Genomic DNA, 18,029 nt, shown 5'->3' on the forward strand with positions numbered 1-18,029 from the left:
ATTGACTTTTGTTATAATCAATATTATGAATTCCTTTTCTGATATTTCAGTGATTTCCTGTATGTTTTCTGTTGTTGATGGGGAGTTATTATATTTCTCTAGGGAAAGGTTTTTTGTTGTTGTTGTTTTTTAATGTTTCTTTTATCTCTGCAATGATTTTTTTTTAGCTAATGAGTGACTGCATGACTTTAGTAGTTCTCAACTAGAGGCTCCTGGATATGCCCACAAGCATTTGGCATTTGGGGTTGTCACAAGTGGAAAGGGAACCTCTACTGGTATCTAGCCAGTAGGGACACACATTCTATGGTGCACAGGGCAGTTCCCACAACAAAAATCCACCTAGTCCAAAACATCAACAATGTCAAGACTGAGGAATTACTCTAACATCTCTGTGGTTCTAAGTATTGCTAATCAACCTTTCCTTTTCCGAATTCTTGCCTCTTTTAGTTTCCTTGATATTCCTCCCTCATCCTTCTTGTCATCTTATCTGGCTACTCTTCCTCAGTCTTTTCTCCTGTTTTCCGATTTTGTTTTATTTTTGTCAGTTCCTTAAATAATACTTCCTTCTGTGTGTGTTTTGTCTTAATTTTTCTCTCAACAGTCTGAATGAATACTCCCATCCCTTTGGCTTCACTACTACCCAATACAGCTAATTCCTAAATAAAGATCTCTGTCTCTGACTTCTTTGATTCAGACTTGCATTACCAACTTCCTTCCAAATACTACCACTTTGGTGTCCCACAAACACTTGAAACTCAACATACCCAAAATAAATACATCATCTTCCTCCCAAAATATACTTTCTCTGCCCCTTCTCCTTTGAACAAAACCACTACTTACCATCCTATAAGCTAAAAACCTCCAATTTCCCTTTAGCTTTCCTTTTTCCTTATCTGCTGCATACAACTGCCTAGACGGTGTCTCCAACTGGACATCCCAATATTTAGCTTTTAGTTCATTTATTCATTTAACAAATATTTACTGAGCCCTACTTTGAGCCTGACACTTTTCTATATGCTCTGCCCAAAACCATAGACAATACTCATGGAGACTCCATTCCTAAGAGAATGGTGAGTGACATGATGGGGTCAGTTATTGGGTGCTACAAAAACTCATTTGAAAGCATTTATCTGAATGGAAGAGTGTGGGGAGTTGGGGAAGACTTCCTGGAGGAAATGGAGCCTGACCTGTGATGCTGTGTGCCTAATGACTATCCCTATAAAACCTTGTCATAATTTGTAACTTAAAAATTCAGTAGAAAATATGGAGCTAAAGATATATTCTAACTTGGGTAAACATGTTGGTAGACTTCAAATTGAAGCTTGCTCTTCTGGATGGGCTCAGCCTTACCCATGATAAATCCCAGAAGTCTCAATACAATAACTAATTCTTTTCATCATTTTTCATGTTTCATCTATGTTGGAGATATAGTATTTGGATCAAAACAATTTATATAATATTGTTATCCACAAGGGGCAATGAGTTCAGAGATAAATTAAAGAATAATTGTTTAGAGAACTGATAATTCAAAACAACAAGTGCAAGGCAATTAAAATACTAACAATAACTGTGATACAAACTCAGAATGAAACGATTGACACTCCTCTCACAAACATTCTATTAGTGAAAATATTTTATTAGCAGACTCAATTAAAATTATAGGCCACTATCTTTCAACCATGCCTGCACATTAGAATCATCTAGGAAGCTTTTGAAAAATGAAAGTCCTTGACTCACTCCTGAATTTAAACTCTGCATTTGATTGTCCTGGATTGGGTTTTGAACATCTGTGTGTTTTAAAAGTCCCTTAGGTGGTTCAATTGTATGTTCGAGGATGAGGATCTTTGCTAAGGCTATGACTGGACACCATCTGTTAATCATTAATTTTCTCAAATGTCATAGAAATGCTTCACAATAAAAAATGGTCATTGAATTTGGGTAGATTAGTCATTCTCATTACAAGATGGAATTTGAGGAAACTATTTGACATATCATTCCCTACGTATTCTTGACAAGTTCAATATAGGAGTTTTTCTTTTTTAGTATTTCAAACTTTCATTTGAGGTTTTTTATTTTTTTTTCCTCAAACATTCAAAAAATCTTAAAATTTTCAGCCTCATTCAAAATCTAAAAGAGAAGTCTTAAGAGAATATATGCTTGTTTCCCTGTGAAATGTTCCACTAGAGAATTGTGAGATTTTTCTTTATCCTCCTTCAAACAATAGTTTCTAATCCTTTGCTATTAGATACTCCATTAAAAATTCTTTTTATTCATTCTAGTGTCCTTTTCTAGTCCTTTCATTTTCTTCTGTTTCTGAGAAATACGTCCATACATTTATTCACTTACCATATTTTTTGAGACTTTACTACATGCCAAGTACTATTGATATGAAAGGCACTCAAGATTAAATGGACAGAAAAAAAATAGTTCTCCATCTAAGAGAACTTACAGTCTAATGAGACAACATAAATCAAATATTTCCAAAGAGTTACACAGTTGAACTGTAATGATTACTGAAAGAAGTCCATGGTGCTAGGAAGATACGCTATTGGGAAATCTGACCGAATCGGGAAGTTCAGTGGAACCATCTGAAAGATGTAACCATTGAATGAGACCTTAAGATAAATAGGACTTAATATAGTGGGAAAGATCAGTTTTATTGGATCAAAAAAAAAAAGTGGTAATTAAAGTTAACATAATTAGGGAGAATCCATGAGAGTTGTGCATGTTGCATCATCTGGGAAGAAGTTATAACAAAAATACTATGATTGGAGTTCCCAACCCTACTAATGGTCTACTTTGTCTTGTATTTTTTGTGACACTCAGCTACTTATCTATAGATGCAACTCTGCAGCGACTGGAATCGCATTCCTTCTACAATTTGAGTAAAATGACTCACATGTAAGTACAAGGAAAAGTTCGGCATAGCCTCAAGTCATAGCCATCGTAGATGGATAAGTTTGGGGTTCCAGGTAGCAATGGAGATCACGGGTCAAAATTTCTGTCTGTGATTAAATTCTTAATTTGTTCTCATTCTCAGTTTATGTTAATCTATCCTAACTGCTTTTAATTCACATGGTTGGAAGTCGGAGACAATATTAGAAGTTCTGTTCTTGAACTGCCACTCATTCTATTATTACAATGTCAGCAAATTTTATTGGTGTGAATGTCCATGAGTCAATAAATATTTACTGAGTACCTACTTGATTCCAAGATCATGCAAGAGTCTACAAAACTTGTTAATTAGGAAAGAGAAGAGTTGATTAGTGAGATATTAGAATAAAAGTTGGTTAAGGACTCTCGACACAACCAGTAAATCTCAATTACCAAGAAAGAAAGAAATCTAGCCCCCGAGCTGGTCAGAGTTGAGTTTGAACACTGGCTTCTCTGCCTACTCACTATCTACCTTAGACAAGTCATGTAACCTTTCCTAACCATACATTGTGAAGTACTGTTTTCTTGATGAAAAAACCCAAAAATTTCATACTTAAATACTTAGTATGTCCTACACATTATACTAAACATTTTATTTATATTCTTTTTATTCACTTTGTTTTGTTTTTAGTTTTTCAACAGGGCACTTGGCTCACTGGAAAGAAGCAGACAGTGGCAGGGGGCGGGGGATGAGAACCATGCGGGGGCAGGGGGCGGGGGATGATAACCATCCTGCCATACCTTCTCCTGTATTCTCTTGTCATTTTGGGCACACACACACACACACACACACACACACACACACGTGCCCTGTATGTTTTTCAAGCTGCCAGGTCCAGCAAGGGGAGTGTACAGTTGGTCAGGAGAGATCCAGCTGCCTTAACCTCCATGCCATCTTCTAGCCCTATATTATTTATTTAAACCTTATTCAACTCCCCAGAGAAAAAAAACCTACAGAGATGGTTTTTGTTTTGATTTTGGGCATGTACACACACCCCCTGCCAGCCCTTAGCCCCCCTGGCAAGTGGTATGGTGGTTAAGGTGCTGGACTTCCGCTGAACTCAAACCATGGCTGACCATGGTTTGAGTTCTGGAACTGGTTGACCTATAAATCCTGGCAGGATGTGAGTATACATGCCCAAAAATCCAGGAGGAGAATGGAGGAAAAGTAATTGCAGCATGGCAATCCCCACTGAGGAGTGATTTCTCACTCTCCCCATCTCTGTCTCTCTCTGGTGAGTGCATAGATCCTATGGCAAAAACATTTTTAAAAAATTATCTTACATACTACATTATGCTGCCTTTAAGAATACTGAGGCCAAGGGCCAACAGATTGCATAGTGGTTATGTTGCTCAATTTCCACATGGCCAACCACGGTTCTAGTCCCAGACCTGGAGGCTTGAAATTCATGCCGAGTGTGTGCATGCCCAAGATCCCAGGAGGAGAATGGAGGAGAAGAGATTGCAGCATGGCCAACTCCTCTAGGGAGGTAATTTTTCACTTTCTCTCTCACTGTCTCTGTCTCTTTCCTTTGGGTGGATATACCCTAAGGCAAAAATTTCTCAGGAAAAAAATTTTAATAAAAGAGTACTGAGGCTTGGTAAGCTGGTGGCATGTAGAGTTTTAAGCCACCAGGTCCAGGACTCAAACTGCAGTAGACTATGTAGAAGTCGAGTTACGTAACCATTATGCCATCTGCTGGTCCCCCAAACAAACAAAAAAAAACTGTTAACAGACACAAAAATGTAAAGTACTTTGTTGGAAATAATATATAGGTAGTATCTTTAATTAATTACCATGCACTGCAGGCAAGTCTTGAAAAACCATACTACATGCTATAAAGATGTTCAATGATTAAAGGTAAATCATAACTTATAAAATAAAAAAGAAATTTAGAAAAAAAAATCAAGCATTTCCTTTGACTAGTAAATAACCTGACTTCTAAATAATGAATTATTTTTTTAAAAATTTCTTTCTTTCTTTCTCTTTCTCTTTCTCTTTCTCTTTCTCTTTCTCCTTCCTTCCTTCCTTCCTTCCTCCTTTCCTCCCCTTCCCTTCCCTTCCCTTCCCTCCCCTCCCCTCCCCTCCCCTCCTCTCTTTTCTTTTCTTTTCTTTTCTTTTCTTTTCTTTTCTTTTCTTTTCTTTTCTTTTCTTTTCTCTTTCTTTCAATTTGACCAGAGAGGGACAGAGTCGGGTGGAGGAGAGAAAGCGAGCTACCAGATCCAGACTCGAACCGTGGTCAGTCATGTGGGAGTCCGGCGCTCTTAACCACCTGCCGGTCCCTAAATAGCAGATTCTTAAAAAACCATGGGTGGGTCAAGGAAGAAACCAGGGGAAATTAGAGAGAAAAAAAAAAAAAGGTAAGTTAATGACATGCTTAAAGGAAAACATATTCTTAAAAAGATATATACTAGGAAAGAAGGCCAGAAATAAATGATTTGTGTATGTAGAACAGTCAACTAATACCAAAGAAAGTAGGATAATACTAAGGTCCAGGAAAACTGATGATCCAGTATGGTAAGGCCAAGTTACCAAATTTAAAACCAAGTCTTCTAGACTGGGAGGTGGCAAAGTGGTTAAGGCACTGAACTCCCCAGGGTTGACTACAGTTCAAGTCCTGGACCTGGTGGCTTGCTTTCTCACTTTCCCTCTCTCTTTCTCTCACTGAGTGCATGTGCACTATAGCAAATTTAATAATAAATTAATTAAATTAAATAATTCTAAAAAACAATGAAATAAATCTCTTGGCTCCAAATACAATGTTCACTTATCAAATCATTTTGTTTCTTTGCTCTTCTCACCAAAAAATAAAAGCAACTAGTGTGAAAACTGCTGCTCTTAAAATGGACTGTTTTGGTTTATATGGCTCTTTTTCTTATAAAGACTCCAACTGTTACTTATCAGTTCTCTTATAAATATTAATATGTTTCTGCCTGAGCAAAAGTGTTAAATTTCTAGAGCAAAGGAAACTATGAAATGCAGTAATTTAAAGAGTATAAACTTAAAAATAGATTTTGAAATTATATTCGCTTTATATATTTGAAGCATCAAGAGTCTAAGATCTTGAAAAATAACCTAATATACCTTGCTTTCTTCAGATTTCCCTAATATATATCTGACATTAGTATCTGCAAATGGTTATCGCCAAAAGAAAAGTGAAAATTTTGAAGTACATGTCATCCACACGCTTAATGTCTTTATTTTGTAATCACTTATTAAGCGGTGACTATAAGCAATGCATTGAGCTACTTGCAGGAGAGAAACAGAGCTAAAAAATTATTGTCTTCCTCTAGAAATTAAGAATGGTTTTGTGGATCTGAGGCATGAAACCAAATACCACCAAAGGATGACTTGTTTAATCTGTAGACCACATAGCACCATCAACCACGCTTTTGTGGAATTCCTGAGTATGAAATTAAAGCCCTTGAGTTTATTTAGGAAAGGGAGCTCTTTACTATGTTAGATTAGCTGCAAGGGTAGATAGTAAGCAAAGAATACATATTTCAAATGTCAGTGCATATCGCCACCATTTATTGAAAAACTTCAATGAAGAAAACATCGGCAGTAAAAGAACATAATAAGGACCAGCAGATGGTGTAATGATTACTTTGCTGGACTCCCACAACGTCTATTGCATACCTATAATATTTGGATCTTAAATATCTGAAACCAAACTCTTGATTATTCACCAGCAATCTATAATACTACCGTTTCAGTGTTTGCTAAGCCAGTAAATGGCACTTCCATTCATTTTGTTGCTGGACTGTGGTTTGATTCCCAAACCCGGCAGGTTCAAATTCACTCCAGGCACATGTGTGTGCATGACCAAAATCCCAAGAGGAGATTTAATTACTCTGTCTTTACATTTAAAGTACATTTAGGGTCCAGCAGGTGGTGTGGTGGTTAAGGTGCTGACTCTCACATGGCCAAGTCCTAGATCCAGTGGCTTGAAAATCATGTCAGGTGTGTGTGCATGCATGCCCAGAATCCTAGGAAGAGAATGGAGGAGAAGGGATTGTGGTATAGACATCTCCCCTGGGGGACTATCACTCTCTCTGTCTCTCTCTGGTGAGTACACACACCCTATGGCGAAACCTTTTAAAAAAATGCATTTCATGTAAACTTTACATAATTTGGATGTTGCTTTCATATCCGCTAAAGGTACATATACACTTTAGTATTTCATTCATTACATTTACTATAATTATTAATAGAGTTGAATTTAAGTCTGCTGTTTCAATTTGTTTTCTATCTTCTGTTTTTTGTTCCTTAATTCCTCCTTTGTTTTCTTTTGGATTAATTAATTTTTTTTGGTTTTATTTTTTAATATTCTACTCAGTCTTCTCTATTGACTTTTTAGATTTTTTTTTTTTTTTGGAGAGATTTTCACTGTAGGGCGCGTGCGCTCGCCAGACAGACAGAGAGAGACATAGAGACAGAAAGCGAGAAATCACCCCCCAGGGGGGATGGTCACGCTGCAATCCCTTCTCCTCCATTCTCCTCTCGGGATCTTGGGCACGCACGCACACGCGCCTGGCGTGAGTTTTAAGCCACCGGGTCCGGGACACGAACCACGGTCGACTACGTGGGAGTCCAGCGACATAGCCATTACGCTAACTGCTGGTTCCCGACTTTTTAGATTTTTGAAGGTTTTTTTTGTGTGTGTGTGTGTGTGGTCATACAAGAGATTATAATACACATTCATCATTTATCAGCATCTCTTTAGAAATAATAATACTTCACTCTATACATCAAAAAATATCCTTGGAGGGAACCAGCAGTTAGTGTAATGGCTATGTCGCTGGACTCCCACGTAGTCGACCACGGTTCACGTTCGGACCCAGTGGCTTAAAACTCACGCCACGTGCATGTGCGTGCGTGCCCAAGATCCCGAGAAGAGAATGGAGGAGAAAGGATTGCGGCGTGACCATCCCTCCTGGAGGGTGATTTCTCGCTTTCTGTCTCTATGTCTCTCTCTGGCTGGCTGGCGAGCGCACGCACCCTATAGCGAAAAACATCTCTCCAAAATAAAATAAAATAAAATAAAATATCCTTGGAGCTTAAAATTACATTTACCCTTCCCATCTGCTATTGTGGGCATTTGTTTCATTTTTAAATACTGTATAAGCCTTATGGTTGCACTTAATTTTATAGCTTCAATAATTAAAATAAAATATTGCCTTTGGGGCCAGCAGGTGGCATGGTGGTTAAAGGAACTGGATCCCTACATGGTTGACCACGGTTTGAGTCCCAGACCTGGCAGCTTGCTTTCTGGCCTCCCCTTTCTCTCTCTCTGTCTCTGTCTCTCTCTGGTCAAATTTTAAAATACTACTAATAAAAAATGGAATTAAATAAATAAATAAGAAAGTGTTGCTCTTAGAAGAATGTTTTTACTTTCATTTTTTTTAAACCACCAAGTAAATAAAACTTCTGCAATTAAGCAGGTAAAATGTATGTTATATGGTAGATAATGGAATAAGACTTGATTTCACTTATTTGCTAAGTTGAATCAAGTGGTTTCATGGAGGTTTCAAGATCACTGATCATGAAATAATCGTGAAAGCAGCTGAATGTATCTTCCAGGCAATTGAGAGAACCACTTAAAATGTTCTGTTTCTAGTGGGGAAATCTACTGATAATTTTTCTTCGGTCTTCAAAAAGCTGAATATTTATCAACTCCCCTTGAATTAATACCTATTTTATTTATTTATTTAGAGGGTTTTTTCCCTATAGGGTGCATGTGTTCACCAGAAAGATATAGAGAGACAGAGAGTCAGAAAATGAGAAATCACCCCCCAGGGGGGATGGCCACGCCACAATCCCTTCTCCTTCATTCTCCTCTCGGGATCTTGAGCACACACGCACACGCACCCAGCATGAGTTTAAGCCACTGGGTCCAGGACTCGATCTGCGTTCAACTACATGGGAGTCCAGAGACATAGCCATTATGCTAACTGCTGGTCCCAATACCTATTTTTAAATATGCTATTTTGAAATCTCTCAATAAGTTAAATGATGCATCAAATCATGGAAATCACTTTTCAATTTTAGATTATTCATTCCCCCAGTTACATCATGGAATGGTAGGACTGATAAATGTCAAAGCACAATAATTAAGACCTCTCACATTAAAAATCTTTTTTTTTTTTTTGAGAGTTTTTTTGCTATAGGGCGCATGTGCTCACCAGAAAGACAGAGAGAGACAGAGAGCAAGAAATCACCCCCCAGGGGAGATGGCCGCGCCGCAATCCCTTCTCCTCCATTCTCCTCTCAGGATATTGGGCACACTCGCACATGCACCCAGCATGAGTTTAAGCCACCAGGTCCGGAACTTGAACCACGGTCGACTGCATGGGAGTCCAGCCACTACGCTAACTGCTGGACCCTCACATTGAAAATCTTGATAATGTAGGAAATAATGTATTCTGTGAACGTATAAACTATTATGAAAAATAAAATAAACTTTTAAAAGTTAAGAATTCTCAGTATGCACTAAACTTGAACTTAATACTTGATGTTAAAACACATTGGTGATTATGTGATAGAACTCTATTGTAAAATACTACCTTAAAATTAATTGACCAAGTCAAGCAGGTGGCATGGTGGTTAAGAGAGCTGTGTCCCACATGAGTGTATGGGTCAAGTCCTTGGCCTGGTGGCTTGAAAATCATGCCAGGCGCATGTGCGCGCGTGTGTGTGCCCAAAATCCCAAGGAGAATGGAGGAGAAAGGACTGCAGCATGGCCATCCTCATCCCTGGCAGGGCATGATTTCTCACTTTCCCTCTCTCTCTTCTTCTTTCTCTTCTTCTGGCAAATACAAACACTCTCTGGTGATTTTTTTTTTCTTTTTAAATAGTAGAAAAGTGGACCAACCAGCAGCATTGTGGATCCTACATGAACAACTGCACAGTTCAAATCCCAGACCTGGTAACAAGAGACAGGGTTGGTACATGTATGAGCATGCCCATAATTTTTTTGTGGCTTGATCATCCCACAGATGAGATGCTTTCTCTCTCTCTCTCTAGCAAAGCACACACCCTGTGGCAAATTTTTAAATGATATTAATGGATAAGTGTGTAAAGTAACAAAATTATGGCTGCAATACATGCAAATCTTGGGTTTTTTGTTTGTTTAATAATTAATGAAGTTGAAGCATGAGATTGAGTAACCAGGCCCGGAGGATGACGAGTATGTTCTTGGGTTGCTGAGATACAGTGGTTTCTTTTATATTTTGTTTTTAAAGTAGATGAATAATTAGTAACTATCAATATTTTATTATACTTTCCAGAGCATGTGGTAAAGGTGCACATAATATCAGCAGATATCCAATAACCATTTATTTAGTTTTAATAAGTCTCTCTACTCACTAGAGCAAGGAGACCCAGTTGAAGTCAAAATGTCCCCTGCCTCTGATTTTTATAAACTACAGACACTTAAAAGCAGATGAGAAAAAACTGAAAATCAAATTGAACCAAAAGTTGAAAAGAAGCTGAGGATTGGCTAACAGCCAGGTTTTGGCTAATATTGTTGTTCAGTTTCTAGTTTTAAACAACACACCCTTACACATTCTTGCATTTGTGTTTCTTAGAAGACCAGTTATGCTTGCTGGGGCAGCTTTTGCCCTCTGCCCGTATCTCATTCTGACTCAAGTCTCCTTGCAGTGTGCTGATGTGAAGCATTCTTACTACACCAGTCCCTTGGCCCCATCTGATTGCAGCTGAAATGCCAAGTCCGCTTCATTATTCCCCTCAAATTGCCCAGCTTGGCATGCTTTTCACTCATAAGCTTGGAAGGCTTAGGGTGCGGGCAAGTATCACTAAGGTTGAGGAACACAGTGAAATGTCACGAACTTATCTATGCCTGTTGAATAGTTAAGGCCAGACAGGGAAGGCAGTAGGATAATAGAAGGAAATCAGTAGTTAGAAAGCTCCTCAGTAGTAGGATTTAGTTCTTCATTTCTCCTTCTTTTGTTCTGCTTTCCCTTGCCTGAGAACTTTCTTCCCCCTGCCACCTGCCACCCCTATTTATTATTTTTTTAAAAATTGCTATAGGGCATGTGCACTCATTAGAGAGAGAGAGAGAGAGAGAGAGAGAGAGAGAGAAAGTGAGAAAACAAGCTGCCAAGTTCAGAACTCAAACTGGATTCAGCCATGTTGGTGTCCAGCACCCTAAGTGCCATGTCACCTGCTGGCCACCAATATGTCTAATTTTACCAGTGAGCGCCCATTTCTTTTCTTTTTATTTTAGGATTATTTATTTTAATTAATTAGTTATTATTAGTTTTTAATTTGACCAGAGAGAGAAAGAAAAAAAGAGAGAGAAAGAGAAAGTAAGAAAGTAAGCCATTAGGTTTGGGACTTGAACTGCAGTTGGCCATGTGGGAGTCCAGTGCCTCAAGCACCATGCCATCTGCTGGCCCCAAGAGCCCATTTCTAACAGTCATTAATTACACTAATGTAACTGTGTATTTTTTTAAAAATAATTTCTTTAATTTTATTTCATTTAATTTTTATAGAGCATATGAACTTACCAGAGAGAGAGAGAAAATGAGAAAGCAGATGGCCAGGTCTCGGACTCAAACTGCAGCCGGTCATGTGGAAGTCCAGTGCCTCAACCACCATGCCACCTGCTGGCCCCTGTGTATTCTTGATCAGCATGTATATAAACATAAGTTACACACATACGGGTGCCACACCATATATGCTGAAGAGTTATAAGTTACAGACATTGCAAAATAAACCCAAATGAGCTGTGAAGAGTCACCACACCTAAGAAAGCAACTGGCAGACCCTCACTGCCCTTCTTGCTAGGCTGTCACCCATCACACAATCCACTCCACCTCCCACTCTGGTGCTCATTGTCTCCTTGGTCAGGGTACGTGTTATTGTTAGTGATGAAGAATTTGTCTTCAACTCTTCACCAAACTGTTGGAAAGTTTTTTCTTTTTCTATCTAAATTTAAAAGGATAAAACCCTGAAACTACTATTAAGAGAAAAGTAGCTCAGAAGTTCAAGTGGAGTGAGACCAAGTCAGTGATGCAAGAGGGCTGAACAGCCATTGCCCACCGTGAGGAGCCAGGAGTGGTGTGTTGTCAGCAGGACCCACTCCTGGAAGCAACAATCACTTGACATTATAAAACTGCAAAAATGCATTATCTGAACACCTGTTAAACCTGATTTGTGTTATTTTGTTTTTGATATGAACAGAAGTGGATGTATAATGGTGACAGGGTACCTTCTAACTTTTACAGAGAAATTCGGAATACCAGAAGTTTAACTTACATAGACACCAATGCCCTAGAAGAGCTCCCCCTCCTAAAGTTCCTGTAAGTATTAACTCCCTTCCCATAGAACTTTAATGCTTTTGTCTGCCAGAAATCTCCTTAAGATGATGTGGTTTAGAGACTTTTTAATAGCATATAGCCTATATCAAATTATATCTTGTGACTTACTGCCCATCTCCTCCCATTAGACAAGGTATCAGGTTAAATCAGGTTAAATAGGTCTCTTTTTTTGGGGGGGGAGGGGAGAGATTTTCACGGTAGGGCGTGTGCGCTCGCCAGACAGACAGAGAGAGACATAGAGACAGAAAGCGAGAAATCATCCCCCAGGGGGGATGGTCATGCCGCAATCCCTTCTCCTCCATTCTCCTCTCAGGATCTTGGGCACGCACGCACACTCGCCCGGCGTGAGTTTTAAGCCACCGGGTCCGGGACACAAACCATGGTCGACTATGTGGGAGTCCAGAGACATAGCCATTACGCTAACTGCTGGTTCCCAAATAGTTCTTTTTTTGAGAGATTTTTTTTTTCTATAGAGTGCATGCACTTACTGGAGAAATAGAGAAACAGAAAGCAAGAAATTACCCTCCAGTTGGCATGGCCACACAACAATCCCTTCTCCTCCGTTCTCTTGGGATCTTGGGCATGCACACACATGCACCCAGTGTGAGTTTTAAGCTGCCAAGTCAAGGACTCAAACCATGGTCAACTATGTGGGAATCCAGCAATGTAACCGTTACACTCTCTGCTGGTCCTGATGTTTTTAAAACCTATTGGAAAGTCAACACACAGTGCTGGAACCAGAGATCTGGTCAAAGAGGCATGAGAGAGAATGCCATTATGTAATATCAGTGTAATATCACAGAACAAAACAAAACAAAATCCTGAAAGTCAATTGATCAATTTTGGTTGGAGACAGATATCATAACAATATCAGAGTGGCTATCACATGGCAAAGGTGGGGGAAGCCACAAAGGGTAAAATCCTATCTCTTGGGGTTGAAGGGATAAAAAATAGAAGAGACAACAATTTACTATCTTGCTTTGGCAACGTCTTATGAGCTAACTGCAAACTTCATGGACAGAGACCATAACGTTTTTGTTTACTGTTGCATCTTTACTGGCTACCGTAGAGTAGATGCTCAATAAAAATATATCCAGTGCATGATATGTGGCCTCAGGCCCTCTAGATACCAGCTATAAAAATCCTCTTTCCTGCTTATATGCATTATAAAAATTTAAAAACAGTAATAATATGAAGTTAAATTGCACCATAATTCCAATATCCAAGCAAGGGGGAGACTTGGGGTGGAGGATCCATGGTGGGACCATTTCAAGAAGCAGCATTTGCCTTGCCCGTCAGTGGGATGGATAAACCTGTGTTTGCAGACCCAGTAGTTAAGACAAAGTTTGGATACCGTATTATCATGATTGAAGGGAGAAAATAAGACTATATGAAAGACTGAAGAAAAAGAAAAAGAAGTACAAGTGGACAGAATAGTATGATAAAGACACAGAGGTATGGAATCACATGGCTTATTCAGGGAACTGAAAATAGTTTCCTATTGAAGAGGTGGGAGATGCCAGGAAAACAGAAGAGGATACGCATGAGATATTGAGTCATTGGAAAACTCATGATGCACTTTTGCATAGAGAAACATAGAAAAATAGGTCATGACTTTTCCAGCCATCTAATATGTAGGGATAAATGAAAACTCCTCTTTAGAACTTAGTGTTTCTTTTTTTACCAAATCAATTAATAACTTTTTTACCAAATTAATTAATAACTCTTTGATATGATGATCCCCTACAATGTGCAAAAGCTTTTGGGAGAACTTACATGATTCTAAGATATTGATCATACCTTCAAGAAGCTTAAAAATCTAGTTGGAGGGACCAGCAGTTGGTGTAATGGCTATGTCGCTGAATTCCCATGTAATCGACTGCAGTTCGAGTCCCGGACCCAGTGGCTTAAACTCACACTGGGTGTATATGTGCGTGTGCCCAAGACCCTGAGAGAAAAATGGAGGAGAAGGGATTGCGGTGTGGCCATCCCCCCTGGGAGGTGATTTCTCACTTTCTGTCTCTCTCTCTGTTTTTCTGGTGAGCACACGCACCCTATAGCAAAAACCTCAAAAAAAAAAAAAAGAAGAAGCTTAAAATCTAGTTGGAGAGATATTGTGCATGAAATAGAAAAGTGCCTTCTCCTACAGGAGAGTAATGGAAAGTGACAAATAAGAGGTACATGCTGTATCTGAGGGTTCAGGACAATAAAGGAGACATCAAAAAGGAGAATAACTTGTTTACAACATTTTCTAAAGCGGAAGCTCTAATAGTAGTATAAAAGATAAATTCCCCAAGGTGGTGGAAAATTCATCTCTCATTGTATTAGCCACAAAGTAGAGTTAGGGCTCCTTTTGAAGGATCACTTCTCTTTTTTGCTTTTCTTTTTTTCCAGAAGGCATATACGCCTGCTAGAGAGAGACAGAGGCAGTGAGAAAGCACCCCCCCCCTCACACACACACCCTTATGGGGGACGGCCATGGCACAATCTCTCTCCACGTCTTCCTTTCAGGATTTTGATCATACACAAGTGGCAGGCATGTCTCTCAAGCCACTGGGTTCAGGACTCAGACCACACAGTAAGCCAAGTGAGATCTAGCTACCTTAAACACCACACCACCGGCTAGTCCAGAATCCATTCTGCTTTTGGCAACACTCTCCAAGTTCAGGCCTCATGGGGGTTTTGCCTGGAGTATCAGCCCAGCTCCCTTTCTCTGGTCACACTGCAGTCAGGGGTTGTTTGTCATATATAAACCAACTCCCCAGCAAAATCGCTCCAAGCTGCCACACAATTCTAAGGGGCTGCTTGGAAGAGTAGAGAGGTCCTGGCCCAAGTCCCTGTAATCTGGCATCTCTGGTTCTTCATTCTATGGCCCCCACTTGACTCCTGGGCTTCCCACCACTCCACGAGATCCCTACTTCAGTTGAACTCATGTTTGTTTACTGTCTTTTAAATGTACCAGATGGAAGGAATCTCAGCCCCCTCCTTTGGTATTTGTCCTATTTGCTCATTTTGAGACCCCTGGGTCGTGCTGCTTCTTCAAATTCTATGCTTTCCTTCTGGAAGGAGACAAACCTGAATTTGCCTTGAAAGGTTCATCAATGAAATAGAGTTGTTTACACCAGAAGATTTTCTCTAAAGCTTTACTAGGTAGTATCCAAGATTTGCCCTGTGCCGTGCCAAAAAAGTTCTGCTTCCACTGTCTACATTCTAGCAGTTGTGACAAATGTTAAACCAACTAAACCTGGTAAACATTAGGAGCTGGGAAGTTGTGTTTGCAGTTATCTGCATGCCTTTTAACAATGATATTGACATTTTTCCCTGCATAACAGAAATGTTTGGAAGAGAAAAGCATAATTTTTGTCTGATTTCTTTTCTTTTAAAATATTTAAGATATATTTAAAGCAACTTTTTTTAGAGATTTATGCTATAAGATGCATGTGCTCACCAGAGACACAAAGGCAGAGAGAGAAAGTGAGAAATCACCCCCTGAGGCAATAGCCACACCACAGTCTGTTCTCTTCCATTCTCCTCTCAGGATTTTGGGCATACATGCACATGCCCCCAGCATGAGTTTCACGCTACCAGGTCTGGGACTCGAAACTCAGTCAGCCATGTGGGAGTCCAGTACCTTAACCACTATACCACCTGCTGACCCCAAAACAATTTTTAAATGATGCTGCTATGATAGTACTCACCAGTCACTGCTGTAGAAAAGCTATTGTTGGCAAAATAGTAAGATAATTTAACAGAGTTTGAAAGAGGAATCAAGCTTGAAGATAGCTAGATCTTCTATCTAAAAAATATAATCTCCCATCCCATCCTTCCTTTGTTTGCCCCATTAATACACACATACATTACCTTCCAATTAAAACAAGGAAATAATGGAACCAGCCATTGGCATAATGGCTTTGTCGCTGGACTCCCATGTAGTTGATCACGGTTTGAGTCCTGGACCCAGTGGCTTAGACTCACACTGGGCATGTGTGCATGTGTGCCCAAGATCCCAAGAGGAGAAAGGAAGAGAAGGGATTGCGGCATGGCTATCCCCCCTGGGGGGTGATTTCTCGCTTTCTGTCTGTTTCTTTCTGTCTTTCTGGCGATCACATGTGCCTTATAGCAAAAAACCTCTCAAAAAAAACAAAACAAACAAACAAAAAAAAAACAAGGAAATAACACACACACACAAAATCTGAATACCTACTTACAGGAAATTCATTTGGCTCAGTTAATCTTCAGAGTAGTCTAAGCAGACAAGATACATTGATGCTGACAGACTAAATTAAATTATTGTGCTTTGAGAAAACACTTAATATGAATGACTACAGGGCTAGAACTTGCCTGTAGTCATTCATATTAAGTGGAGGAGTTAGGATTTGACTCCAGACCAGGTTCAGATCCCATACTCTCAGCTATTACATTATTCTTCTTCCTATGTGTTGACTTTTTAACCTAAATCCTGTCATTTTTTTCCTTCTTTTTTCATGTAATTTAGTGGCATTTTCAACACTGGACTTAGAGTATTCCCTGACCTGACCAAAGTTTATTCCACTGACGTATTCTTTATACTGTAAGTATGCACACATGCAGTGTTTGACAATATTTTCACTGACAAGAACTAGGGGATAGCCATAGGGGTTGGTTGAAGCCAAATAAAGCAATTGCTTCAAGGAGAAGGCAATGGTCAGTTGTGAATTCTCTGATGAATGAAGCATGACAAGGGAAGTGGCCACCGGGTTTGGTAACTTGGGTGCTGGTGATTCTGACCAAAGCAGTCCCTGTGGAGTGCCGGGAGTGATGAAGTTTGGCTGGAGTGGGTTTAAGAGAGAAGACTTTAAGAGAGTGAGCCTAACAAACTCCTAGCTGGCAGACACTAGGAAGGAAGAGATTTTTGTTGTTATTTTTAAGTGGGAGAAATTGTGGAATGTTTGTCTGCTCAAGAGAATGATTACATGGAAGAAAAAATCTGACAGTAACTATAATGCTTTATTTTTCATACACTTTTTAGTAGTTTTTTGAACACTTTTCCATGCATTGCTTTTGTTCCACTCCATCACCTTAAAGGTATAAAAGTAAGTTATTATTTTTTCCATTTCACAAATAAGGAAACTCAGGAATAGAAAACAAGAGATTTTGTTAAGCAGAATTCCAGGAGCAGTCAGGAATGGAGTTCAGACTCCATCCTGTGACTTGGCTTGGTGGCCATATACCCTTTTCAAAAAGCTGTGACACAAGTCCATTGTTTTCCTAACCATACAGGAGTGAAAGGATATTTGCAGAGAGCATGACAAGTTGATTTGCACTACAGAGTAAATATTGAGTGACGGGCTATAAATTCTTGGTGGTTTTGCTAGAAAAAAATAATATCCATATTTCTATGCTGCAGAAGCACTAAGTTCAAAATACGGTCTCCAGGAACTAGACTGACATAGAAAGATTCCCCAGGAGCATCTGCCTAGCAAGAGTTTTGTGGATGGAGGGCATTTCAGTAACACTCATGAAACACAATCCATTGATCCCTTTCTCCCGATCCTTCATAAGGAGTCCATGCACGTGGAAAACTATGGTTGCTCCGGACGAAGTAGCACAGATTCCGCTCTGAGTACACATCCATCTAGGACAACTCTCAGCCCTCACTGAATCTCTGAGCCACCAGTCACTAAGGAGGGTCAATGAGGGACCAGCAGTTGGCGTAATAGCTATGTTGCTGGACTCCCATGTAGTTGACCATGGTTCGAGTCCCAGACCCA

The 18,029-nt window shown here is 39.5% G+C and overlaps 1 protein-coding gene across 1 annotated transcript in view; it reads left to right on the forward strand.

The window, feature by feature from the left end:
• TSHR (thyroid stimulating hormone receptor) overlaps positions 1 to 18,029 on the forward strand; it is a 166,355-nt gene that overhangs the window by 96,123 nt on the left and 52,203 nt on the right. The window contains exons 3-5 of the mRNA XM_006157105.1: positions 2,827 to 2,901; positions 12,187 to 12,261; positions 16,775 to 16,849. Of these exons, the coding sequence (XP_006157167.1) occupies positions 2,827 to 2,901; positions 12,187 to 12,261; positions 16,775 to 16,849 (225 nt within the window). The remainder of the gene's footprint in view (positions 1 to 2,826; positions 2,902 to 12,186; positions 12,262 to 16,774; positions 16,850 to 18,029) is intronic.

The sequence above is a fragment of the Tupaia chinensis genome, unplaced genomic scaffold (assembly GCF_000334495.1).
Source record: "Tupaia chinensis unplaced genomic scaffold, TupChi_1.0 Scaffold000528_1, whole genome shotgun sequence".
NCBI lineage: Eukaryota > Metazoa > Chordata > Mammalia > Scandentia > Tupaiidae > Tupaia > Tupaia belangeri.